We start from the raw sequence: 27,613 nt of genomic DNA, 5'->3' as shown, positions 1-27,613 counted from the left end.
GTAGCTCTTTGTGTGTGCCATGTTGGGTGGGGGGGGTTATGTTTTGTTTTGGGGTTTTTTTTTTATATGAAAGTATGATTACAATAATCATCAGTTAGTGTATGTGTAGTACAATGTATGAACTGCAGTTACATAAATGCATAATTGATTATAACAGGCCTTTCCCACTGGCTTTTATAAATTATTAAAATAAAATCTCAAAGCATTTAATCGGTGGCATAAAAGCAGCATAAATTGATTGATAAGTGTTGGTTGCGGCCCAAAATGACCAAAAATGGACAAGAGTCTTCTATCACGGCAGAGTACCAGAGATGCTCTTTGGTTTACATATCCAAAGGCTGGTTTTAAAAACACTACTGTTCTAAAGAACAGAGCGGCTGCCTGTTCAGGCAATCCAACAGTATTGCTGTGGCTCATCTTCTCTGTTTTCACGTGTAATTTCTCAGGCTGTTAGTCAAAATGTGACAGAAATCTGTTTTTAATATTTTAAACTCCATCCTTTTCAGAAAAAGTTTCCCATGAGCCAGCTGACGCTCGCTGATGTACTGTGATCACAGAGTACATCTGGAGATGTAAGCTTCTTAGACTTATTTTAGGTATTAAAAAAAATGCCAAGCAAAAGTCTTGAGTTATTCCTCATTTCTTTATATTTCGCTGGGAGAATTGAAAATACATGCAGCGATTTATCAAAGCGTGCAACCATACATGGAAATGCAGCACATAAGACTAAAACAGGACTTGTACAATTTTAACAAGCTTGAAACTTACTGGCAGTGTGTTTGAGATCAGTGTCATGCTTTCCAGACAGTATTGCACAGCAGATCAAGATCTGATGCTTTTCATCAATTTTGACAAGACCCTTAACAACACTGAAATGTAGTCCCAAACCATGATAGAGCCTCCAGTGTGTTTTTCAGATGGCTGCTTGGACACCAACTGTTATATCTCTCGTCACTCCTCTCTCCTCCGTACATATTTACCAAAATTTAACCAAAAATGTCAAATTCTGAATCATAACTTCATAATACCTTTTGCCACTAATTATCAGTGCAGTTCTTGTGTAATTCGGCATACCTCAGCCTTTTCTCCACATTTCCCTTCCTTAGGCATGACTTCTTGACCATCACGCTTGCAATGAGACCATTTCTGATGAGGCTTCAACAACTGAATCGGTTCTTTGATAAGTTGTCTGTTATATGTAGAAACAACACTGGTTCATCTCTTGAGTAAGGAGACCTTTTTATGCCGGAATGATTCATAGGTCGGTGTTAAGTGGCTTAGCAAACAAAAACAAAAAAACATTCCTCAGAAAATGGTCCGGTACAAAGAGTGTCCTGAGAGTGGGTGAAAAAGTGGCAAATGTACAAAGAAGAACTTTGAAAGACCTTCAAAAGGCCTGGAGAACCTTCACTCAAGACCACTTAAAAAATTTTTAAAGGAAAGTCTGGCTCCTTGGAAGCAAAATAAGAAGAAATGAAGGGTGTTTCCTAACTTTTTCAGTGCTGTACTGCCATTTACCCTCCTGTTGCATCAGCTGGTACTAATGGACCTAACTCTGCAGCACACATCACCTTATGAATTGGTTTTCAGTGACCTACTGTTCTGCTATATATCGGTGTTTGCTTTCTTTGGAAGGTGAAGGGAAAACTTTCCTCAGATGTAAACAGAGTCTGTCTCACTCCATGCCTAAAATTTGACTTGTTTGCGCATTCTAGAACATTCATAAATCCAGCTTCCCGACAACAAAAGCAGCCACTTCCAAGTTTGAGCACTAAGGAGTTGAAGGTCACGCCATAGTTTAAAGGGGAGACTGACTGATGAATGGGGGGCATGATTGTTCAAGACCTGTATTCACGGAAAACACACACATAAGCACAAACGCTCGCACAGTTTACCAGGGTGAGAGCAATTTGAACGTGATCCAGATGCATTCATGTGTAAAGAAACGAGGAGAGGTGCGGAAAAATAGAAGACGAGAAGGAGCCAGTGAGGAGTCTAGTTAGGACACTGCTGAAGGTAAATAAAAAAGGCAGAGCTGAAAATATGAATCATGCGCTGCTGTTGCTGCTGCTAACACCTCCAGCCCACGAGACTGCTATTTATAGGCAGAGAGACAGAGAGAGAGGGAGCAAAATGATAGCAACATGGAAGTTCAAAGACAACAGCATAACACTGAGGGTCGACAGCTGGAGGAAGAGGGGAAGGATTGAGGGAGGGGGGGCAGAGAGACATAAAAGGAGAGCAGCGAGTGGTTAAAATCCAGGAGAGAAAGACATAGGTGTGGAGTGAGAGAGAAATCGGTTCATGGCAGAGAGACAGAGAAGAGTGGGACGGGAAGAATGGGGAGAAGGACGAATGATTGTGCACCAGACTGAGAAAATACCAGGGTCAAAACGTGGTCATCTGTGGGATGGATGGAATGGGAGGCCAAAAGTACGAGAGAGGAAAAGTTTAAAGGCAAAAAAAGGAGTTGAAGTATTGTGCAAAATGTCTGTTGTTTTTAAGACCTGCACATACCCCCACCCTCAGACAGGTGTATGTACCTGACTCACATCTGAGTCTGTGAGAAAGGGCAGACAGCCAACATAGAAGACAAGATGACAGGAGCTTTGTCAAGAATAAACCTGCCTGATTAATGAAACACTCAAATGATATAACGAAACTTTTGTTGTTGTCTTTTTAGGCAATTTAGAGTAGGTGGGCATTCCCGATTCATCTGCAGGTCATTTCTCCAATAATTAATTCAAAATATACTGAAAAACAGCCAGCAGAGCTTCCCGACTTCCCAAATGACACCAAAGTCGCTTAGTAGCTTAAACATAAAAACAAGGAGATAAGTCGGCAACATGCGTTCCCCTCAAATTCATGAGGAGCAAAAACATTTCAAAATATCAAAACACCCAACATTCGGCTCCTAAATGGCATTCAGTTATGATCTACTACTTGCAGGAAACCCTGAACAAAAGCAGGTGTGTGTTTGTGCATAGTATTATTCATGCTATTGAAAAAAAAGAAACAATCGTTCATTATGTTTGGTTGACATGGGAGAAACGTTTGGTGGCAGGACCTGTTCTGGTTAAAGAAGGAAAAAAAAAAGAAATTGAAAGGGGACAAAAATCAGTTATAAAGCAAGAGATGGAAATTATGACAGAAAACATCCTGGATCCAAAATACCAGGTGAACGCAGTAAAGCAGACATGTCGAGACAGAGTGGGTGACAACAGAGTACACTGTAATACTGTTTGCCTTGGCTCGCGGCCCTTCCCATGATGACCTGTTACGTGCTCCTTCCCCACGCGCTGACAAACAAGACGCTCATATGGCTGTTAATCAAACCTTACAGATGTGTTTCTGGTGAAGTAAAGATAAAAATCAGTGAGTGATATGACACAGGTGATTTTTTTTTCTTTGTAATTACGCTTTAATGCTGATAGCTTAACACGTACTGTCACTGTGCGGTTCCTTGTTCCTCTCTTTCTGACCCCGTTTTCCCCCCTTTTTTTGCTCACTTTAAGCTAGTGAGCTGAAACACAGTTAATGTTTGGGCTAATTAAGGACATTCCCCACCACTGCAGTCACAGTGGATTTGCTGTTTCAACAAAAAAAAAAAAAAAGAGTTTTACTGTTAAATCCCCCCTAAAATGTGCTGGAAGATACTTCTCAAGTCGCCCCAAAACAAAGCTCTCTGCTGCAAGTTTAATCGCACTGAGTGGGGAAATTAAATGCCAAATGATCTCTGCATGCTGTTGTATCAGGATATAGTTAATCTGAAGAAGGAATTCCATTAGAATAATGAGACAAAGCAACAATTACTAATATTTATTTTTGGTTACGTGTCCTCAACATATAGTTTAAGTTAAGTTAATAAAAATAGGATACATGCAGTGCTGTGACAAACTAAGTATCCCAGTGATTCAACAGCTTGTAGAATGATCTTTAGCAGCAAGTAATTGTTTTCTGTGAGACTTCATCAGTCTCACATTGCTGTGGAGGAGTTTTGGTCCACTCTGCTTTACAACATTGCTTCAGGCCGAGGAGGTTTGCAGGCATTCGGGTCACTGAAGACTACACAAAGTCCCGCAAAAACTCTTGTTTTTCACATGTCTACGCAGGGACCAGCTGCTTCCCTGTCAGGTGAAATATGATAGTGCTAACTCCAGCAGTTGACATGTTTGATGGGTTACTACAGAGATGAATATGCACAGGTAGCAGGCTGCTGGTGGCTGACCACAATATCTGAATTTGTTTTCTAACATATAGAAATAGAACTGTGCAAAGCGGTTATGTGTACGAGCAGTAACCACAGAGTGCGGATATGCTGTAGACTGCTGTGGTTTCAGTCCCACCTGCAACTTAAGGATGCAGCGTGTTTGTCTGCGTGCGTGTGTGCGCGCCTCTTTATTATCGGGTTTGCTTGGTCATATGAAGAATGAGTTCAGCAGCAGAGACACGTCATGCACAGTTGCTCCCACTTCTAACGAACTGCTAATTGTGATTTATGTGTAAAGAAAGGCTCCTTTCTACTATACATAGTCAGTAAAAACGTAGCTTTAATATTTAGAATGCTAAAAAGCACAAGCTCTTCTTGGCCAGCATTTGAAGATACATAAACACCCTAACCTGTTCTTCTGCAAATAAAGCCACATGGCTTTGCATGCGTAAATGCATGACCACCCACACTTCAAACACACACTCACACACACAGAAGCTCACTGAGGTATTATCAATATCAACTGCAGGGTGCAAGTTTGCAGTACAGTAATTTACGGTTGCAGGATTGCGAAATTCTGGGTGGATACCCGTGTTTAAAACAGCAAAGCCAATATTTTTTACTGTTCGTTTATCTTGTTGCTATCCTTTTGTCCATGTAAACAAAGAGATCTTAGCCTGCTTTAGTCTTTGAGCTTTTCACCATGCTGAGGCCTTTACACGCCAGAAGTGAAAAATGAATGCCAATATTTCACGTGTGAAAATTTTTTTTGGATCAAACTTCACTTTTCTGATTTTTTTTGGGATCCAAATAAACAGATCTGACCAATCAGATCACTGCCTTTGGGAACAAGTGCACTTATAGCTCAAACTTTGCATTGATGTTGAGTGCACGATTATATGGAAATGCTCTATATCAATCGGCTCTCTGTAATTATTTCTCTGCCTCCTCAGATAGGCCCTAACTCTGCCAACAAGAGCTCAAACTGACATCCTACAATGTGTACAGCGGTTGTGATACAGCTTCAACTCCTGGATCAAACCATCAAGTTCTCCCTGTTGCTGCTTCTTCTCATGAGAATCGGATGAACCCATAATCGCGGTTTCCTCCTTTTCTTCATTTAGAAATATCAGGAGTACACAAGATCTAGAAAGCCATCCTCGTGTGTGTTTCTCAAAACGTCTCATTATGCTTCAAACCATAAAACTAAACCAGTTAATTAAAAACAAAAAAACAAAAATTCAACCTGACATGTCAAAGAATTCCTTCCAGTTGAAACTAAACTGCCGCACTGCCTTTGATGGTTGTGAGAGCTGCTCCGCACTCTTGTGCAAAAGCCCGTGGGCATGGGAGCATCTGGAAATTGAATATACAGTGGAGCACACAATGCCTAAAGTACACAGGTTGAATGGGACTGCCGTCAGACCGCAGGGGATCTACAGTCCATTACCTCCTAAAGCTGCCCATTAACTTTCCGTCTTACGCTCACTCACCCTGTCTGTGTCACCCTCTCTTGTGCCGCCTCGCCTCTCTTGGACTTTGCCTGCATCTCTCGGTTTATCGGCCTCTCTCTGTCCGTCTCCATTTATCTTTGCAAATATCTCGCTCTCGCTCCGGTTTGCTCATCAGCCATTAACGTCTCTCTGAATTGTCTAGCTCCTTTTCTGCCCTTGCTCTTGCCTTCAGCCCTGTCTTGTGTAGGCTTGTGAGTTATATGTCCAGCCTATTTTAAAGTTTGTTTGTCTCTGTGCTACATTCACCGAGGTTTTGCTGCACTTCCTGCCCAATAAAAACATATATATGTTTTTTTAATCTATATTCGTCCCACTGCCTTTGGTTTTTAATCAGCAAGAATATTAAGACATTAATGAGTTAACAAGGTAACAGTTTTAGATGCAACGCATTTAAACTGCAGATATAAAATATGTACCCAAATGCTAGGGTTTTGTTTTTTGTTTTTTTTTTTTGGGGGGGGGGTAATGTCTTTCAGTGCCCATTTTTTAAGCATCTCTTGAACACAGTACAAAGTCGGCGTGACAGCAATGAGCCGTTTATCACCCTTAATACTAGGGCTGTGCGAAATGACCAAAATCTCATATCCTGATATAAGAATTCTATCGTCCTGATAACGATATAAATCACAACAATGTAACATTTTCTGTAAATTCTGTGAATCTCGTGCAGCTCGACTTGCGGGAAGTGTTTCCAGCTGCGCGTCATGTTGCTGAAGTCGAGTGTTTTAACCGATGCATGAAACTATACATTTTTAGACATAAGTTGTAAAGGCCGCCGTTTTCTTTGTGAGTATTTATTACACAGTGTGCTGCGGGGGAAAGCCTGTTCTAATGTTTGAGTCTAAGGTTTATTTTTTAGCACCTGACGGCTCTTTTTTACTTCTCATCCGTAAATAATCTGCTCTTTCACGTGATTCAGTTTATTTTGAAAAGTCTCAACAGGATCTTGAGCTTTATTGTGAAAGGTTTATGTGGAACATAAACAAGCGGACACGCGATGCTGTTACCGTCGTTGTTGCTAACACAACGCATAAAAACAGGGCTTGTCCGTCTGTAGTGTGGTTATATTAAATATAAGAGAAAGAGAGAACTTTAAGAAATTAATATAGCCACTACAGTGACCCTCAAAACGATGAAAAAATATTGCCGTAAACAGTTTATTTTGCGACACCACGAAACAAACGATAGCGTAAAATGAAACGATTGACGTTTTTATATCGTCATCCGATATATATCGTTATATCGAACAGCCCTACTTAATACAATGAACAGACGATGCAACACAGCTCGTTAATGCACAAGGAGGAAGGACAACCGAAAACAAGCAGACCTGACCTCTCTGTTAACCCCGCTTTAATAACTTGTAATTGCGTGTGCGCTTTTACACATGAACAAGAAAAGCCTGGAGGCACACTTTTGTTTTTTAATTTTGTGGTGGTGCCCGCGCATACAATGAGATGAGCCCCTGAGAGTCGGGCTTCTATGTTAAGTGGTCCTGCACACCTGTTGCTAATCCATGCTAGAAAACAGAATGGATAACGAGCTTTTGCACTTCAGACATGCTGACTCATTGTACCAAAAACACAGATGTTACCAGTATATTAACAATGCACTCCATATTATTCTCAGTGAGCCCACACTGTGAATAACCACTACACCATTAAGCTAAGCAGTCAAATGGAGCCTTAACCATAAAATAACATTAAAATTGCCACTTTGGCAATTTAAAAAAAAAGGGGAAAATATTTAAGATCAGTTATCTGTGTTTAGAAAAAAAGATCTGACTGTTTATCCTTGATTCAATTTAGCTTTAATTTAAGGTTTCAACAGCCTAAGGCGACTCAAAAAAAACCATTTTCCCCGCGTTGCCAACTTCTGTGAAAATTGTGGCGCTTTGCTAAACTTACTATGTTCTTTCCATGCTGTGATCAGCTGCTAGTTGTGGCTTTAACCAAAAGACCAGCTTTACAAAAGATGGGAATTTACTTTGAAATGACATCAAAAGGACACAGGCTGCTTAATCCAACATAGGACCTGTTGATTCTGTGATAAGAGAATGAGGCAATACCCCCCATGACCTGCCTTATCTCACAGCAGCAACTCGTTTCTGGAGGGGGAAATAAAAACTGCAATCAGATGAATCAGATAGATGTTTCCTGAATCCACAATTTCATCATGAATTTGATGACTTCAACCTGACTACAGCTGTGGTGAGACTTAAAACTGAAGAAAAAAAAAACAAAAAAACAAAAAAACAAAAAAAAACCCACCCTCTGATATATGATACAGACAGGCACATACACTAGCAAAACAAAAAGTTAGCATTTTTTTACAGCTTGCAAGGTTTTAAAAGCAAAAAGCAATGCTATTTGGTGAACTTTACTGTCCTTTAGCACCACAGCTGGAATCATCTGTGGCAGATGACGGCTGCAAATCATGCAGCTGCTCACTCTTGCACCCAACCACGGCATTAAATAGACCAAAGGGGGCTTTCCCATTCAATTCAAATGACACTGAGCGCTGCATACCATCCATGTGATCTCAGGCTGCGGTGATTACATCATGCAAGTGTGGTTTTTGAAGGATTGACTCCTAATCTGGTGAGGAGAACTTCCTGCCTCACTGACCACGGAGTCTGTTGTTGTGTGTGCATTTTTCCTATGTGTGTCCACTCAACATTGCATTTCGAACATGTGCTTCCTTTTTCCACAAACTGGTCATGAAAATTGAAACTAAATTAGAAACCAATTCATCAAATGCTTTTATAGAGCTTTAATAAGAGAGCTTTAAGAGAGCTTTAATAGAGAAAGCCAAGGCAAAAATAATTTATTTCAGTGTTTGCTTGAATTATAATAAACATCTGTATCATACAAATACTCTAAAGATTTTCTACAGACCTCAGTCACATAGGATTAGAGACTGGTTGGTGATCCCCTAGCAGTCACCAGTTGCAAGGGAAAAATGTGCATTCCCCAACCAGCTGGCGAGTTGCTGGAAGCGAGTATTGAAGCTTGCAAAAGTGCAACGCAAACCAGAAACACCGACCGTTTGACCTCAGAGTAAAAGTCGCGCTTCACTGCTGCAACCAACAATTTCAAAAGGCACAATTTTTACGTTTACTTTGTTCTCTTTTTCCAGTTTGCATCCCACTTGTTTGTAGAAAGTGTTCACAGACAAAAACAGTGTCTTCCATGTAAACTACTGGCAAATGGATAAAGGAGGACTTTGTTCCAGCACCCTCTTTGCAACCAACTTCACCCAGTAACAGTCAGCATCCACTTGCCAGCCGGTCAGGGAATACACATTTGACCAGCTGTTCCCACGGGATCTGGTCTCTAACTGGTCTCTAGGCCTGTAACTAAGGCCTTTCGAAACTAGAGCTCAAACTCGCAGACATGTCTGTCATCCATTAGTGGCAGACAATGGCAGTATTGACTGGTTCAATATGCTAATACCAATGAAAATATACTACAGAGGTTATGAAAACTATGATAGAGAGGAGGCTAAAATTACAACTTCAATAATTTTAGCATCCCTTCTGAAATCTGTTGTAACATTTTAACACTTTAACTTCTAAGTGGAAAATCTTTTTTAGGTAAGGAAAGCGCAAAAAAGTAGACCTATTCACATAACCGCAACAGTGTGACACAAGCAGCGACACACAGTCCCCACTCATTCTGCTCTAGTTATGGCTCGGCAGATGACACTCTGCTGCTATTTATAGAACAGAAAGGGAAAAAAAATGAGGGGAAAAAAAATCCCATCTCCTCCTTCTCTTTGCTCCCCCCTCTGTCTCCGTCGCTCTCGTCTTTTCCCCCCTCACAGGCTTTAGTTAAGGTCATGGAGGATGGAGAGACAAAAAGAGACAGAACCAGACAATGAGAGACGATGCCAGAGACAGAGAGACACCCAAAATGGGAGAGAGAGAGAGGCAGAGGAGAGAGGAGAGAAAAAAAGCAGTGTGACAAACACAGACACAGACAGTGTGTGATTGTACAACGCTTTGCTCCTTTTGTCTCACTGTTCTTAAATTCTATTTCCAGAAGCAAATGAACTCGTTAAACCCAAATCAAGCTTTTAATCCTGTGCATCAACTGGGATTACTTGCACTCCGTTATTATTTTCTGATCATCAGTACTGTGCAAAACTCTTGAGCCCCCTTTGATTTCTTAATATTTTGCAAAGAAAAAGGGGTAACAGGTGCAGTGATTTATTGAAATGTGCAAAAATATGCAAAAATATGTAAAAGCAGAGCTTAAACAATTCTAAAAAGCTTGAAAGTCAATATTTGGTATGACCATCTTTATTCTTCAGTCCATCCTAAAATCTCTTAAGGTCTTAGTATACTTTAGGTGGTGTTCAGGAATAGTTCTCCAGGCTTCTTGTACAATATTCACAGCTCTTCTTTGGACGTTGAGTGCTTTTTGTTCCATTCTCTGTCAAAATGATCGCACACTGCTTCATTAACATTGAGGTCCAGGCTCTGGGGACACCAGTGATGACCGATAATGTCCCATTGAGTGCTCTTCAATCCAGAAATGCTTTCGGGATCATAGTCATGCTGAAAAATTAAGTGGTGTTGAATGGTGAATCAAAATCTTCTCCATGTTTCCCTAATTAAGAAATAGGGAATTCTTGACAGCCAACCAGCCACAAAGATTTCTTATGACTGACTGAGATCATGTTCATGTGCTGTAGATTTATTGCGGAGGGTTTTTTGTCCTCTACTTTTCCAGTTTCTTTAAATGTTTTAAGGACAAACTCACAGCATCTTGAAATAGGCCAGGTTTGATCTGCCAGCTCTTTGGGAATCACGTTGCTGGTGCAAAAACATTATTTTAAAATGGGAACAAATTATGTCTTTATGAGACGGGCTGCTAGTAACAAAGACCAGACAAAGAAAAAAAAATGTCAGGTATAAGGACTGGACTGAAAATGGGTGAAAAAGCAGCCAGTGTCAGAAAATCAGAGGAACTATTGCTGAAGACCACCGCACAATACAAGAAATTCTGTCTAATGTAAAGAAATGAGGGCTTTACACAGCACTGCATGTACTCTATTGTTTCATTGACTTTTGATATCTGAAAAGTAAAACCATATGGAGCAGAGATTCAGGAACCAAAGATATTCCAACACACCCACATTTATTTGGGGTTTGTGGGGGAGGGAGGGGTGTCATATTTTAAAGCACACCCCCACACACTATTTCACTAAGGAATGACATCTTATCAATGGAATGCGGGGAATTTGGGAGGGATACAATGAACCCAGAGGGCTGCCCCCTCCTCAAACACACACACACACACACACACACACACAAAATAAAAGGTGAACACAAAGACAGAAACAGTAGCTCCTCTGCAAAAACAGACTGAGCATTGCACACGCAGCAGAACAGTCTGTGCATTGTCAGGGCACAGACAAAAGCAAAAGCAGACTAAACACAAATATAAAGCAAAGACACACACAAACAGGTTCACACGCACACACACGGTGATGTGTGTCCCAGGTCACTTTGCGCTGGTGCAGACGACAGGCAGCTTAGAGTCGAGATCTTTTTTAGACTCAGGTCAGGATGCACACACTTACGCAATCACCTGTACTAATTTCTTATGGCATGTACGGGTCTATTGAGTGGGCAGTCAACCTTGTCGCCAAAGGTCGATCGCTTTGTGTTTTTCAATAAGAGGATTAAATTAATAATAATAATAATAGTTTAATAAATCATGTAATAACTATCTGATTATAACTGAATTCCCCAACAGCTGTCCACCAAAGCTCAGCAGAATCTAATCTATACCATACCATGCTGAGAAAGGGTGTCTGATGTCAGGTCAAATATATATCCATCCATCCAAACAGTCTTGAGACTGTAGATACAAAAAGCAACGGGAGGCATTTAAATAAAGTTATTTATTCTTATAGGCCGAAATCATAAATCACAAATCTTCAGGCTCTTGCTTCATATGAGAAAAAAGTTCATTAGAAATGACTCACTGGTATCAACACAAATGCAATAAATTATGCATGTAGTGAGTAGATGAAAAACTGAAAAGAAGTGAAATGGAGATACATCAAGAGATGACTTTTTGTGCATTCTACTAATACTGACTGATGACCGTGTTTTCCAAATAGTCTTCATATATCACCAGAAGTAAAATCTTTTTTTAAAGTGTTATTTTCCTTTATTCCAGTGGCGATAACACCCTATCATTCAAGTGCCAAAGGCTTCATTTCAGCCAGAGACTCTCGACATTTTATAGGCAACAAGACAGATTTGTTTAATTCATAAGCACACACTGAATTTCTACCAGATGACTAGATAAAAGTTAGTATTCATGCTGCTGAATTAAATAGCCTGTTTAATAGCAACATTTTTGTCTTTCCTTCTGTCCCCAGACTAGTTTCAGAAACTGTCCACCTGATCCCAGATTTATCACTTGAGGCTCAAAACAACGTGATCCAATCCTCTGCTTCTGATCTGCAGCTGTCAGCCAATCGCAGCTTTGGATTTAGCAGGAAGCGATTGTTCGCATAATATCAGCATTGTTAGGGCCGTCTGGGCAGGAAAAATAAGAAAGGGGAAAACCAAAACGCTTTTCTTCACTAATCAGACGCACACACACTCGCATTTACGCTCGTCAGTGTGTGTGTGTGTGTGTGTGTGTGTGTGTGTGTGTGTGTGTGTGTGTGTGTGTGTGTGTGTGTGTGTGTGTATATATACAGGCCTGTAAACACACATACTTTGGCTAAACCTTTTTTTTTTTTTGGACTATCTGCAACATCTAACAGATGAGAGATGTCTTTGAAAAAAATCATCTTCAAATTTGTGATTACACATAGATCAATTATGGGCTGGATGAGTAAGCAATGTTAAAGGGTTGAAACGTGAAGGAAAGATTGATACCAGGCAGAGAGGAGTGGGATTAGGACAGCATGAGCAGGAGTGGTTGGAGATAAAAGAAAGAAAGAGTCAATCTAATCATAGAGCAACGACGCTTGGCTAAAAGGGGGGGAAAAAACCAAGAACGTGTGAGAGGGAATAGAAAAACATGTCTCACTGTGCAAGTCATCTAACATCTGCCTGATGCATTTACTGTCCCCAACTAACCCCAATATACTCTCTCTCTCACACACACACACACACACTGTAAGCACAGTCTTTCTGTGAGCCTACAGTACACACATACATACAACCTGCTTCTAATTAAATCATACTATAATCACTAAACACACATACACACGCATTGTGTTTCACTCAGTGTGACATAACCACGGACACACACCCATTTGAGCAGTTACTAAAGCTCTCAGATCCTTTCATTTTACAGAATGACTTTATTTAGAAGAGATTACCAAACACTTGAGCATCGTCTCCCTGTGTACACACACACACACACACACACACACACACACACACACACGCTGAAAGTCTGCTCACTAATACACTTGCTTCTCATTTTTTTCTAAATAAACAAACTGCGAGGGAGAAAGGTCAGTAATTCTGAGCGCACAGTCAATGTGACTGTTTCGCGTAACTAAACTGTTAGCACACGTATCCGGGTCTTTAAAGCTTTCCAGTGAGATTTATGTTTGTGTGATAAAATGCTTCACTCCCACGCTTGGAAGGTCTCTGTTTTAGTGACCTTCCGCGTGCACTATCTGACTCCCCGCTCCTTGCTGATAACACAACATGACCTGAAATCCAGGCCAAGTGACACTTCAACCCTCCACTGAAATCAATACTAATGAAAGGCAGCGCAGCCTGACCGCACCGCTCTACATTATGTGAAACTGGTGTACACGCTCGCTCATTAACCGGAAGTTAATGTGTGTGGTAATGGAGACAGTATGAGGAAGTGCCAGCTTGTGCCTCTCTTCCTCTGCCTCTCACAGCTGGTTACTGACATATGACTGCGCCGGGGGATGGATGGAGGCAAGGCAAAAACAAAGCAAGAGGAAGACAGAGTCATGCAATGAGGATGAGTAACAAAATGATTCAAAGTGAGATTTCCTCTATGTCCACCCTCTATCATTCCCAGGTTATCTGACATCAGAGCTAAATAACTTTATCAGCTTAGGCATTTTTCCCACTTTTTCCCTTATAGAGCCAGCTGGCTGGGCTTTGGAGCTGTTGCATATCTGAAACACTGTATATAAAAGATGGCCACTGCAATTTTACCTCCTTTTATTTCTGGAGCTCGTATTCTGAAGCCTCAAAGTTAGCATTTTTGGTCGCTGCCATCTTGTTTTTTTGAAGCAACCATATTTGAACCAGGGAGCATTTGCTAACTTTTTAGCTGATGCTAGCAAGCTTGGTTAAAAGAATGCATTTATAGACTGTAAAAATGCAACACACAGACAGATACCTACTACTTGAAAAAGCAGAGACTCCTAAATGTGTCCTTGGTTTAATCACCAACACTGCAGGTGGTAAATTCTCAAACATAGCCAAAATATAGCCTGACGATTTATCAGTGGGCCAATATTATCAGCCAAGAGACATTTTCTGTCTATGACTATTACCTATTAGCATCAGCATTTGCAATAACTAATACATTAAAATCTAAAAAGTAAAGAAGCGACTGGAAAACCGCCCTTTAACAATGTTATGTGTCTTGCTGTTGCACAGTTTGTCCACCAGAGGACACTCTTCAAAATCCCTGAATGCAAAACACATATTTCAACAACGTAAGTACAACAAGCAACTGATCAGGGCAGAGTCGAGCATGGCATATACACGTAAATGTTTCGGGACGACGTCTGTTTATGTTTTTATTTCTCAAAAAAAAAAAAAAAAAAAAAAAAAAAAAATCGGCCTGTTAAATCACAAAATATCAGTATCCAGAGCAGTCATACTGGTCAGGCCCTAGACAATAGGTCCACTTCAGTGACTCACCTCAGCGGCTACACCTGTTAATCAAAAATGCCACTCCCTTAATTTCAAGCTATAAAATTATCCAAATAGAATTTATATAACATATATTGTTCTCAAGTGGAAAATTAGCTATGAAGACCAAACCCAGTACTTGTACCTAGCTATAAATATGTTCATTTCATAGCTGGAATTGAGCATTTTAAAGAAGTCTGGGAATTGACTTGCTTTTAGGGCCAGCTTCAAATGGCCTTTCCAGGAACTGATATTTGACGCACGTCCTCATACTACATTTTTCAGTCAGAGAGATTGCTGCTCCATCTGATTTTGTTGCTATTACGTAAAAGTGTGCGTCAGGTTTTCACCTACTGTAACACAGGATACTAAAGTTCTCTTGTATGTGCTGCATTCCTGCAGTTTACAAGGCAAAAAACGAACTTGTTTGATCACAGTGACTGCAATAGATTCCAAAGTGGAAACGCAACATGCACCTGTTTTACAATAAGATTTAGTAAAGAATAAGAGATTTATGAGACGTGATATCATGACCATTAGCGACTGATAAACACACAACCACAGGTGTGGTTTTAGGGAGGCTGGTGGTGATTTTCCACCCTGACTGTTACGCAGAAAGTGCTGCAGAAAGGTGGCTCTTAAAGAACTTAGACATCCATCTATCACAACAAAAACACAGGAAACATCCAGCAAGTTTCCATAATTAAACAGTCGAGCTCGTCTGCAGCCTAGCCAAATGAATAAGTTAGCAATCCCCAGAAGCATGCTGCAGTATGAGCTCACACCAGTACAGCCCAACTGCATGCACACAAAAACTCATGCAGAGCACAGACCAAACCTAACAGGCACATAAGCACTACTTTAATGCTAATAAGGAAAGGGAACTGTGTAAAGAGTTCATAGCTGGTGTTTAAAACATTTATAAGAACACACTTGAAGTGAACCCACACTTTCTATCCCTTTATAATGTGTGTCTGTCCAATGCTGACTACTACAGTAACTCCAGAATCAATCAGCAGGGAGAAGCAGCCTCTGCTCAAGGCCTTGACACTGCTGCGGTTTGCTGTTTTGTCAGAGAAATATGAACCTTTGGAAAATCTAACCGCTACACCTCTGCTCTGCCGCCCTGAAGTTATCTAAGGATATTTTATCACGCTGTAAAATACTTTTGCTCTGTCTGATACATCATCAACTGAAAATATTTGCATGGAATAGTTTCCAAGAGCATCATGTGACCTTCGAAACGGTCCAATCAGGATTTCTGATTCGAGTTTGAAATAGGTCAAAATATTTGTTGGACAAGGTTTTTTTCATTTAATAAAAAACAAATCCTGGCAGTTGCTTGTGTAGGTGAAGCCTAGCAATGTTCATAAAGATAGGGAGAACGCATTGTTAGTGAAACTGCTTTGCAGACATAATACTTTTTAAATGCCCGATGTCCTCTTCGCTCTGTCCTTTTACCTGCACATGGAAGTATTTCAGGCCAACACCAGGTTAAAATGGGTCAACAACAGTGCTCTGCCGTGCTAAAATCGGACACCTTGAAGCATATGTTGTTAGCCTCATTTTGTCAATGTCATGACAGTTCTGCTAATAAAAATCATGCAAGTGTGAATTTGTAATACAAAATAATGATATGAGAGATGTCAACAAACTGATGCGTAATCTCCATTTCTGCAAAAGCTGCCTGGACTCAGCAACTAGTCTCTATCTTAAGGCATTGATTGAATAACCATTTTTAAAGGACAGTTGCAAAGCCCCAAAGCATGCGTGTGTGTGTCTGTGTGGGAAGGGGGCTAATCCGCCTTGTGGTGCTGTTGAAGGTCTTTGAGAGTCTATGGTGCCCGAGCCTGAGGTCACACACCCTCTTCTCTCTTCAATTCATCCTCCGTTTCTATGTTCCTCTCCCCCTTCTTGATCATCCACTCCTTTCATTTCCTTTGTCTTTTCTCTCCCACTATTTCCCCTCCTTCCTCCCCCGTGTTTTCAGTTTCTCCAGCTTCTCACAGGGGTCCCTCCACAATCACCTTCCGCTTACTCAAACTCGACCCCCATTCGTCTAGCATCCCCTCCCCCACTCCCGTCTTCCAACCCACTTCCCTCCAAAAGTTCTCCAACTCCACCTATCAATCTTTCTGTTTAATATTTTAACCGATTTAAACCGCCTGTGCGCTCAACCCCCTCTATCAGTTTGGTAGAGTACACTGCTTCGGTGGTCGAATGCTGAACCGGCTCTTCAAGATCCCTTGTGAAAGATCAGGCTGAACTTTGACTCGCACCCCTCCTCCCACCCTCAGCCTCTGGTCTCTCATACAACCCGTTTCTCTCTTCCGCTTATCCAGTTTGGGTCATGGGCGGGGGGCTGGAAACTATCCCAGTTGCCATAGGGCGAGAGGCGGGGTACGTCCTGAACAGGTCGAGAGTCTATCACAGGGCTAACACAAAGACACGGGCCACCAGTCGTGCTCACATTCACACCTACGACCAATTTGTAAAGTGTAGGGTTAGGAAAAGTAACAGCCAAATGTTCAACTTCTAACGAGCTGATAGCCATGGCTTATATTCATTAATAACAGTCGGCGTTCAAGTGAACAAGGTCAAGTGTGACTCTCTGGCTGGTGTATTTATAAGATGCTTTCTCTTCATGCTTTAAGAAGGAAATAAACTCGATGATCTCTCGCTGCGTCTGCTGTTTCCTCCTGCGTGGAGAGCTGCATATATGTAGCCGCTCTGTCCTGTCTGTGCCTTCACAATCAGCATCATAGCGGGTGATGCATAAATTAAGTGCAACATTAAATTGCAAGAAATCCGGCCGCTCCTAGGTCATAGCTGCCGGGTCTAGTTCATGAGTCACTGAGATACAAACAAAGTCCAAAACTTACAATTAGTTTTCTTACCAAGACTACATGAGCTTATTATGATCTGTAGCTTTAAGTAACCCAAGTTCAAACTGATCACAAGAATTCCTTTCATTCCAGGACGCCTACAGGAGCCTCTTCTTTCCCATCCATCTTCCAACAGACACTCTGATAAGGCACCTTAGCTACTGGATGACCTTCTTCCTCTCCACCCCCCTCTAGCTATTCATCAAACGCTTAAGCAAAGTACCAGCTCCATCTCCCTTCTCATCTCCCGTTCTGCTTCCATGTAACTACAAATTTCTCTGGACACAAATATGAACCTGTTTTGGGATCCAAAGCCAGGAATTTGAAAGACACACACCTTCAACTCTTAAGCAAGCAAACACAAACACACACGTGCATCGCACTAACATATGCATACTGCAGTGACAAGTGGGTGCGGATGGCAAGGGGGACATACTCACGTCACACAGAGATATTTCCACGCTAAAAACTGACAAGTTCCAGATGATGCCAACTCCCACAGATCTCCAGTTGCCATGCCCACCCAGTGAGTGAATGTGATTGGTTCTAGTGTGTGTGTGTGTGTGTCTGCATGTGTGTATGTGTGTGTAACTCTACTCCCACCTTTCTGCCACATGTCAGCAGTTGCTCAGTCATAGACACACAGTGATACCAGATTACAGCCTCTTATGTAGAAGAGTACTTGCCTTTGCATGCATATAACTCAATCACCACAGTCCTTCAATACTCTTATATAACACACGCACGGAATATAATGCATGAACGACATTTTGCATTCCAGTAATTCAGGATATATATTACATAAATGTCAGCAAGTTTATTCTGATCATTTAGCAAACTAACCAAGCAATAGTTTTAAAAATCCAGTCTCAATTCAGAGACGGAGACCTCCAAGACACAAAGAACTGTCAAGAATCCCCAAGTTTCTCCGTTTCGACAAGTAGTAGAGTTAGAGACGGCGATAAAGACAAGCATGTGTGACAGAAAAAGCTCAACAAAGGCTAGACGTTTGTTTTCCGATAAACACACCGCCGTTTCCTAGATGCAGGGCATCAGGCAAAGCTGATTTTAGCTCCTGGGATTCAGGAAGACTCGAGGAGCATCTTGTGATGGAGATGACAGAAAAACAAGCACATGCTTCCCACAGGAAATAAGCACATGCTGAGAAACATAAACACCAGCGGTTTAGCAGAGGAAACATTCAACTGCACAGTGTGACCTCAGTCTTTTTAAGGTTCTATAAAATTAAAAAAAAATCAGTATCCATGCCTTATATCAGTGTTAAATGTCTAAATATGACAAACACTTTGCAGAAAAACATGAAATATACATTTATAAGCCGAAAAAGTTGTTTTTGTGGCACAGTATAAAGTGCTTCATCACAGCAAGCAGTTCCACATGAGTCCATGTCACTGTTTTCCTCCTCCGCTGAAACCTCGGCTCAGTCAGTGTGCTAAACGTCATATGACCGCCCGAGACTGTTGTTCTACATCTCCAACTGCTCACCGCACCTCCGTCTCTCTGCCTGCTCATCGACAAGAAGTGAAAGCTGAAAGACTTTCTCCTTTTCCTTCGATGCTGCACAACCTTTCACCAACCGATACACTTTTTGCCTACACGTCTCCTGTTCACACCTCGCCCCGTGACAGACAAATACTCAATAAAGAAGTTGCATCAGTGCACCACAATGAAGCAACAGCATCCTGTGGTGCGCTGCAATCCATCCTGTCAAAAGTTGGCCAGACTGCAGGAAAAATGCAATAGTTTTATGTGTCTACTTTGAATACTTTTCAAATGTTGAGACAGGATACCGCATCTCTGATACTGCAGATATCATGCAGGTGTCATTATCTGATTTGACACCGTCATCAGGAAGTCGACCCCACTTGCATTTTGGCCTATATTGCTTAGTATCCTCTTCCGCTTTCATTTATACATGCGGTGGTGGTGATGTGACGCACCACAGCATCCGCTCACTCGCAGCTGAAAGTCAACCGTCACTACCAGAGACCCACGACACACGTATAATGAAAATACAGATGCATGAGTAAGAGAAAACGAAGAGCCTGAGCTCCAGCTTGACACTTTGTTCCATCTGTGATGCAGTGCCCCAGTAAACACTGAATAAAATTTTAAGCCATTTTCACACGCGAACTTTGGAAGATTGTCCAGGTTACTGCACTGGTATATCTTAATATATCTAATAATATAAAACTATATAACTGTGATGTCTTAAAATGGTAAATGAACTGATACTTATATAGTGCATTTCTACTCAATTTGAGCAATCATAGCACTTTCTTACTACAATCCTCATTCATACACAAGAGACATACAAGTGCTTTTAAACACTTATTTTCTATCCTACGTCCTGTAGAAATCCACTGTCAGAGGTGCACATGAGAACGTATATGTCCCACCTAGTCAATACAGAGATTTTAATCTTTAAACTGTCATCTCCCTAGTGCAAAGTGTTTCTTGCTGCCTCTATTTAGACAGATCCGTTGCCAAGCAGAATACTTCTAGTAGTTCTAATCGCAGACCCTAGCAATGCTCTCTGTGTTCATGCAGTTACAATCTAAAGGATGCATCCGGGGCAACTTGGGGTTCAGCATCTTGTCCAAGGATACTTGGACATCCAACCTGGAGGACCAAAGGGTCGAACCACCGGTTTAAAAACCAGCAGATCTCTGATCTGACTACAGTAGGTGGGACATTTGCGTTCTCATGTGCACCTCCGACAGGTGATGTCTACAGAAGTCAGAGTTGCAGCTGATGAGAGACAATAGCTTTAGAAAAATACAACTTTGGCCTAAGGAGGAGCTAAATGTCCAGGCCAGCACAATAAAATTTTTTATAACCAGTCAGCTAAATAATTTCAAGCAGTGCAGTCCCTTGAGTGACAGCTCGTGCTGCATTAAATCAGTCCAAGAAGCAGTGGATTTTTAACGACTGACTTACAGTTAGAATCCATTATTCATCAAAACAATTACTGGAGGATCTTCATTACGTCTTCTGCTGCTTGGGCTACAAATACTATGACCACTGTGATAACAGCGTACCTCAACACTCAGATCCACATGCAGTGAAACTTAAACTAAAAACCACACAAGCAGAAAATGTGCGCTCAAACTCACAGCAAATGTCCATTTACCAAAGTCACAGTCGCTGCCTTAAATAGCACACGGACCTCTGTTGGATTTTGTTGTAAACAGTTCCCATTTAATCCACACTGGTACATCAGTCCCAGTCAGACTGATCTCCTTTCGTGCACAATTACACAGAAAGTCTCTGCCTAAACAGGAAGACTATATCTTCCTGTCAAGGTAATAAGCAAGAGGCACAAATAGAAAGGGTAAAATTCAGCACCTGGATGGCAACTTTTTGAGACTTTGGCAAATAAACAGGAAATGACAGCACAGTTTTAACAGCGTAACCTTACCTGTAGCTCACACCATGCCACTTCCACTGTTGTCTCAGTGTCCAAACCCTTGTAGACAGTCTTAAAAGACCCTCTCCCGATCTCAATGTCAAACTTCAGGAAGCGTCCATCTGGTGAAGTCCCTACAGCTTTTGTTTCAGCCTCCTCTATGTCCTCTTGCTCCCGTTCCCTCTGCTCTGCCCGTGCTTTCGCGAGCCCCTTCTCCTCCTCCGTCTCCCTGTCTTTCTCCTCGGTTGGACTACTGATGCTTCTCTCATACACATTTCCTACTGCTTTTCCATCTTTGGCCACCTGTTCCTGAAGCCCTCTGGGACGCAATACGATGTCAGGCTGTTTGGCTACTGTTTTATTGGTAACATCCAATACTGTCGAGCTGGGCTCTGTTACTGCCCCATCTGCACTATGTTCAACACTGCTACTGGTAGGAACAGCAATCGTGCACACATCCAAATCTCCCTCGGCATTTTGTAGATCCCCCTCTTCGACTGCCCCACCATGCCCAAATGAAGGCTGAAGGGTACTGCTCTGCAGATAGGAACCTCTTTGGGACTCCTCACCTTCATAATCCTGTCCTCCAAGGTTTAAAAGCTGCGGAGAGAAGATGATGGGAGTCCCTTCACAGTCTGGGGGTGATGTGAGTAACACAGCTGCTTTGCTGGGCAGATCCAAAGCTGTGGCATTCGAGTCACAAATGACACTCCGGCGGAAGAAACGGTGCTCGGCCGTTTTAGAGTCTCTATCCATTGTGTGGCGCCGACGTTGGACCGCCGGCTCTCCAAGAAGCTTCTCCACGACATGCGTGTCTGAACTGGCAGAGCCGTTCACATTCTTGTGGGGGGTCTGGGGTGATGGGCAGGGGGACGGAGAAGAAACGGGGGCAAGAGGAGCAATGAATTTCACTGCTTTGCTGCTGCTATTTTCTTCAGACATTCTTTCAAAAAAAAAAAAAAGCTCAAACTGTAAAAGAGCAAATCTGTATGTAAAGACTTTTATGTAACTTATTCCTGTAAACTCTGAGCGCAGATCTCAACCTCCTAGTTCATTAATCAAACCGCAAGAAAAGGAAAGTTAATGTGCAATAGAACAAAAAACAAAATCGACTGAATGCAGCAGTCCTTGATGTCTTTTGTATTTTTTGCTTTCCTCTTTGCAATGTTTTAAATTAACAACCCACAGTTTCTACAAGGCCCTTTCGTGGAGGGCTCAGGGAAGCCCCAGGTGAGTGGAAGGGGCTTTCTCTTAAAAACTGGGGAGGGAAGGGATGAAAGGCAGTCAACAGAGGAGGGGTGCAAGCACTGCAGTGAGACGATAACCGTCAAATCAACACGTAACTCCATCCTGCTGCCAACAACCAGACTGGGATGACCGCAACATGGAATGACTGGAGATCGATTAGACCAGTATGGCCTCTTAAAAGATGACAGAAGATGCCTGGACTCCAAAGTTTGATTTTTAGGTCTGGGGATGTCTCTGTAAGACCAGGCTGAAGCCTCCTCAGCTGCCTGAACAAAAGACTTCCAAGAGAGGTTGCTGGCCTCTATTGTAAGGCCAGATTGATGGCTAGGTAGGCCTAGGCCTGGCCTAGCCTGGCCCAGCTTGGTCTGCTTCTGTCCTTGTCCCTGGAAATAAAAAGAGAAAACTATGAAGTGAAACTGTTTTATTTATAGGTATGAGTATACATGTCAGAATTCAACATACCTGGCTGCCTGCCAAAGTAGCTGATAAGAACACACAAGCTGTCAGATATTTTTTTTATTGCATTTTATTGCAGGAATTTGAAAGCAATTTCAAAACCTTGGCTTTTTTTTCTCCTTTCTTAAACCGGGACTATCCGGCTGATTTCTATCTGGATATCTTTTTATTCTCTGGCTCAGACAGGAGTCCAAAAAATCCTCATCCGTGTAGCAACTTTGCGCGACTAAAATTATCATCATTTAACTTATAGTAGACCTTTGCACACCCTTTAATTCATCATGTCTGACACAAGCCATCAAAGCTCATCTTTTGTTTCCAAGGTCACCCACACTCTGTGCTCTATGGAAACTGTGGGCCAGATATCTAACAGCGACACCTCAGGTCCCAAAGACCAAGTCAACAGATGACAAGCGATGGGCGTACTAGACTGGACTGACAACGTCAGAAGAGGAAACAAGGCTGCCGTAGGCTTGGGCACACTGTAATCTGTATTATTCCCAGGCAAGAAAGTAAAGATGAGTCACTTATTTTGTTATTGTTCTTGTTATGAACCGCCTGGTTAATAAAATGCGAGCGAATAAAGAACTGGGTTTGAACTGGTGAGTGAATGTTCACGGTACTTCACCCACTGTCAGGAGTAATTAGTTCAGAAAAGATTTTTAAAACACTCGGTCAGGCTTTGGTTTGATATTTTTTCAGTGAAATAAATTTGCCTTTGGTTGAGCTCAGCACAATTTTTTTTTTAAATCTCTAATTTAAGCATGTTAACCAGATGGAGATCTGCATCCCACACCAGTCTCTCCCTCCCAGCTGCCCCTCCATAGTTAAAGCTGTGATGTAGCAGAGACTGTGCCTAATTGCTTCATGTTCCAAATTTAGCCCAAGTCAGCACAGCCTGACTGACCCCGAGGTTAGACTGCTCGGTAGCAATTCAGCAGATTAACATGAGAGATGAGGGGCACTCAGAGTGACACAGACAGAACTACTTCACAGAAATGCATATCTGAGGACAGTGCACAATATATTACTATGCATTTTGTGTTAGAGGAAATGTAATAACTAATTACTACGTTCAGAACTTGCAAGTCGGCTCGCGTAACGTCCTACAGACGCCTTCTACTCGGTGATCACAGTGGCACCGGCACAGAGAACGAGCAGCTGCTTTCATGTGTGATGTTAGAAACAATTCACTGTAAATGTATTCAAGCTTCAAAACAAACCAAAGCAAGTTTTCACAAGTTTGACACTGATGTGCAAAGAAGAACGCAGAGGATGGTCCCAGTTTGTGGCCATTAAATTTACATATGCGCTATTCTTCAGAAGATATTTTTAAGCCCCATTTGTGTTTCATTTAGTCCCAGAAGCTATTTTTTATCATCTCAATTTAGGGAAACGGTTAAAAGACAACCGCTGAGAAGGTTATAGTACGGATGCACCTGAAAGCTATGACCTTACTGCTTATTTGAACCCGTTCTAATATTGAAATCTGCACCGTACACCTATGTTTGGTGCTCCATTACATGCATAACGACACAAATCTTTAAGCAAATGTTTAAATTTCCATGAAATAATACCACAGATTATTAAGCCTTACACACATTCTGCCCTAAGAGAAGCCCTTTACTCAGACGAGTTAGGTTCCAGTCTGGGAGCGAATGAAACAATCTTTGAAAGTGTAGCACCTCTGTTGGACAGCTGTCTGAAACGATGGCTGCACTGATACTGTCGTGACAATTAACTCAAAATATGAATTACTGCTGGTAGGAAAAAACAAACATGAAGTTGTGCCTATGTCAAGAAGCTCCTATCAGCTATGTTACAACAGATGCCCTTCCTGATACAACCCCAAAGGAATTTGTGTCTCCTCCCAAGACTGGACTGGGGACTGAATGCGTAACCCACTACACGATGGAGTCACTGCAGGTGTGTCTATAGATCACTGCTGTGATTTCATAACAGCTGACGGAAGCAGTGAGGCATAAATAAAGACTCTTAACAGTCAGAAAAAGGTCAATACAGTCAGACTTAAACTTCAGTGTTTGCAATAAGTACTGTGGATTACTGCATCACTGGTGTCCCCCAAGTACCAATTTGAAGTGTCCCTTTAATAACCCGATGCTATTATATTTGTGTTTCTATTGCACCACTGCTAAAAAAAAAATGTGTAAAGTATGTATACAATGTTAATTTATATACAATATAAGCAAATCTGGTCTAATAGGAAGAAAGATTTCTTTTTAACTTTGAAATTACAAGCTCAGGTAAAAAAATGCCTCAAAGAAGGCGCAACAAGAAAGATTATTACTTCTTCTTATTAAATGAGTGTCAGCTTGTTGAGAAAACATGGCATATCATGGCTAAGACATCCATGGGCCCTAAAACGGACTGATTCCTGGTCCACGAGCCACATGTTTGATACCACTTGCCTAAGCAAAACTCTATGATCTAAACTTATTTTTCAAGTAGAATGATAAGGGCAGCATTAAAACAGGTAGAAGCACCAACATTATTATTGATACATAAAGGCTTTGTTATCACATCATCAGTAAGTGAACTCCAGCTGTTACGAGCGGATCATAAAAGCCTGATGTGTGCACATGAGCAAATAAACCTTGGCCGGCTTTCGCTCAGTGGTCTTTATATTGCTATGGTATGATGTATGACAACAGCAGTGCTGCACTCGTGAGAAGCCTTGCCACTGAGCAGAGTGGAAATGCAGTGAGCTTAATTAAAGCTGCAGAGCAACCCCGTGCAGTGACGGCTTCACTGCTGCCTGTTGAGGAACTCCAGAAAACGAGGCTGTGTCGACAAGTTTGTCTACAGGCAAAAACAAAGACGCGAGCAACGACTCTGCAGAAAGCATTGCGATGCAAAAACAAAGGCGAAGCATTACCTATGACATCGGTGTGGTCTGTGCTGTTGCCGCAGAAATGTGAAGGGGGGAAAAACTTGATTAGGGAGCCTTTTACTCCTCTGCAGAGGGTCTGCTCTACACACAGCACAAGTGTCAGTGTGGTGCGTCACATTAAAGCCACAGTTGGTTGAGGGAAAACACTAAATAAGAGCGATTTGTACAAAACACAACAAATATCCCTCAAATTAAAAAGATCCAATCAGTGACGAGACGAGCGGTGCGTGCAGAGAGCCCCAAGCCGACAGACAGACACCTCCCACAGGACAGAGATGACAAGTTCGCCCGCTGCTGTCGCGGAGGCTGTGGTACTACTTTTCTCTCCGTGTTGTCTGTGTAAGGCTTCCAAAAACAAAAAAAACGATAACAGCCTCACTTAAAGGTAATGTATCCCGACCCGTGTCGGCACCCGGTCCGCTCGTGCCGCCTCCGCGTCGCTCCTCCGGGCTCGTACGATGCTATAAATCCGCTGCGGTCCACAGTGATTCCCCGTTTTCAAGCCATCAGACAGCGGATCCGTCTGCTCTGGGATCTTCTCCAGCGATGACTCGTCAAAGCAACTGCTGGGCTTTCACGCAGCACAGCCGCATCAATTCACTGCTGCGAGCGAGGATGCTGGAGCTGTATAAGGCCGCTTTTCAAAATAAAAGAAATTACTCCTCATAAACTCACAAACTTCCCATATCCCCCCTGCAAGCGTGTTCAGTCGTGAAAGGGCTGTTGTTGAGTACAAACTCATGCAATGCAGCCCCCACCAGAGTCTGTTTTCTTCAGGTACTTGAAGCATATATGTTGAAGTGATGGAGATCCAGCTGTGCCCCTTCGTGGATCTACTGGAGCAGCTTCAGCAATAGTAAGTACTGTAAGCTCTCAAGCTCTCAGTGCCATTCTAATAGAAAAGCTATCATATAAAGTAGGATGTATTATTCAGTCATTAGAAATAAGAAACACGTGTTAATTATTTTATAATGTAGGGAGAAATGGATCCGAAATTGATTTGACTTTTTTTCGTTTTTAAGTTAATAGTTGACTAATAATTAATAATTGTCTGTATTGAAAAGTAAGCAAAGACAGTTTCTGTTTTAGGCTCATTTTTTGTTCATTGTCAAGCAAAGAGAAAAGGTTATTCAGCAGACGCTTCGATCTTATTTTGACAACTCAAGCCGGAAATGGTTTTATTTCCTGCTGAGGTAATTTACAACGGCTACCGGAGGCAAACCCGTGCATAATGACCCACCAGACAGTAGCAGTGTGAACCAACACGCGCCGCTCATCGTGTTTTTATTTCATTTGTTTTTAACACGTGCTTTGCCATTTTTTATTTAGACCGATAATTGTTGAGGCTGTTCAATGACGCCCCCACCATCTTTTCCTAAATATTGACTAATTTACCCTGAAAGAAAGAGGCTTTCACTTCAGCAGCAGGCCCACTCTATGCTCACGTTTTCTTTAATTTTTTTTTAAAACAAAATTTCACTTCACTAATTTGGAAACACACTTCACGCTTGCTGCTTCCTCCAGATTGTCATGCAAATGTTATTGTACTAAAGCAACTGTTTTGAAAATGCCACACACAAAAATCTGATTGTGGATTGTGAAAACTGCTGACTAATTTTCACAGTCATCACCAACAGCTTTCATCTGAACTTAAAGTTTCCACGGTGAACAGCAGGATGATTCGCTCTGTGTCGCTGGTACAGGAAAATCAGCTGGTAAAGAGCTGAAAAGGATGTGTTCACACCTGTGACTTCTACCTGCGTTTGTTACTGGAAGCAGTGGCAAGGCTACAGCAAAAAGTGAGCCATTAACTTGTTGTTTTGTTTTTGTTTTTGGAGTTTTCACATGGCCACCTGTAGCTTAATGTTCCAGCGAAACAGGAACGAGTGTCTCAACGCAGATCAATTTTTTCAAGCCTGGTCTTCGTTCCTGGTGCGTGTGTGTGAGGTGATGTTCCTTTGCCTGTGTGTGCATGCTGCACATTTTTATCCTGCACTTTCCTTTAGGCAAAGAAAGAATTATGAGGTTGCAAAAACAGGTTAGCCAAGTACAGACTAAAGCAGATAAAG

At 41.8% G+C, this 27,613-nt stretch overlaps 1 protein-coding gene across 11 annotated transcripts in view; it reads right to left on the bottom strand.

Moving 5' to 3' along the window:
• Positions 1–26,160, bottom strand: part of wnk1b (WNK lysine deficient protein kinase 1b) — a 92,817-nt gene extending 66,657 nt beyond the window's left edge. For 6 of the 11 annotated variants that reach the window (XM_040035280.1, XM_040035282.1, XM_040035283.1 and 3 more), the window contains exons 1-2: positions 25,530–26,159; positions 20,942–22,560 (exon numbers count right to left, since the gene is read on the bottom strand). In XM_040035280.1, the coding sequence (XP_039891214.1) occupies positions 20,942–21,871 (930 nt within the window). In that variant the 5' untranslated portion in view covers positions 21,872–22,560; positions 25,530–26,159. Of the gene's footprint in view, positions 1–20,941; positions 22,561–25,529 lie in introns of all 11 variants that reach the window. The other 5 variants (XM_040035277.1, XM_040035279.1, XM_040035286.1 and 2 more) reach the window with 3 other exon arrangements.
• Positions 26,161–27,613: the final 1,453 nt, after the last annotated feature.

The sequence above is a fragment of the Simochromis diagramma genome, unplaced genomic scaffold (assembly GCF_900408965.1).
Source record: "Simochromis diagramma unplaced genomic scaffold, fSimDia1.1 OVJJ01000816.1, whole genome shotgun sequence".
Taxonomy (NCBI): domain Eukaryota; kingdom Metazoa; phylum Chordata; class Actinopteri; order Cichliformes; family Cichlidae; genus Simochromis; species Simochromis diagramma.
The sequence above is the reverse complement of the archived record's forward strand: the minus strand, read 5'-3'. Positions and strand labels throughout refer to the sequence as shown.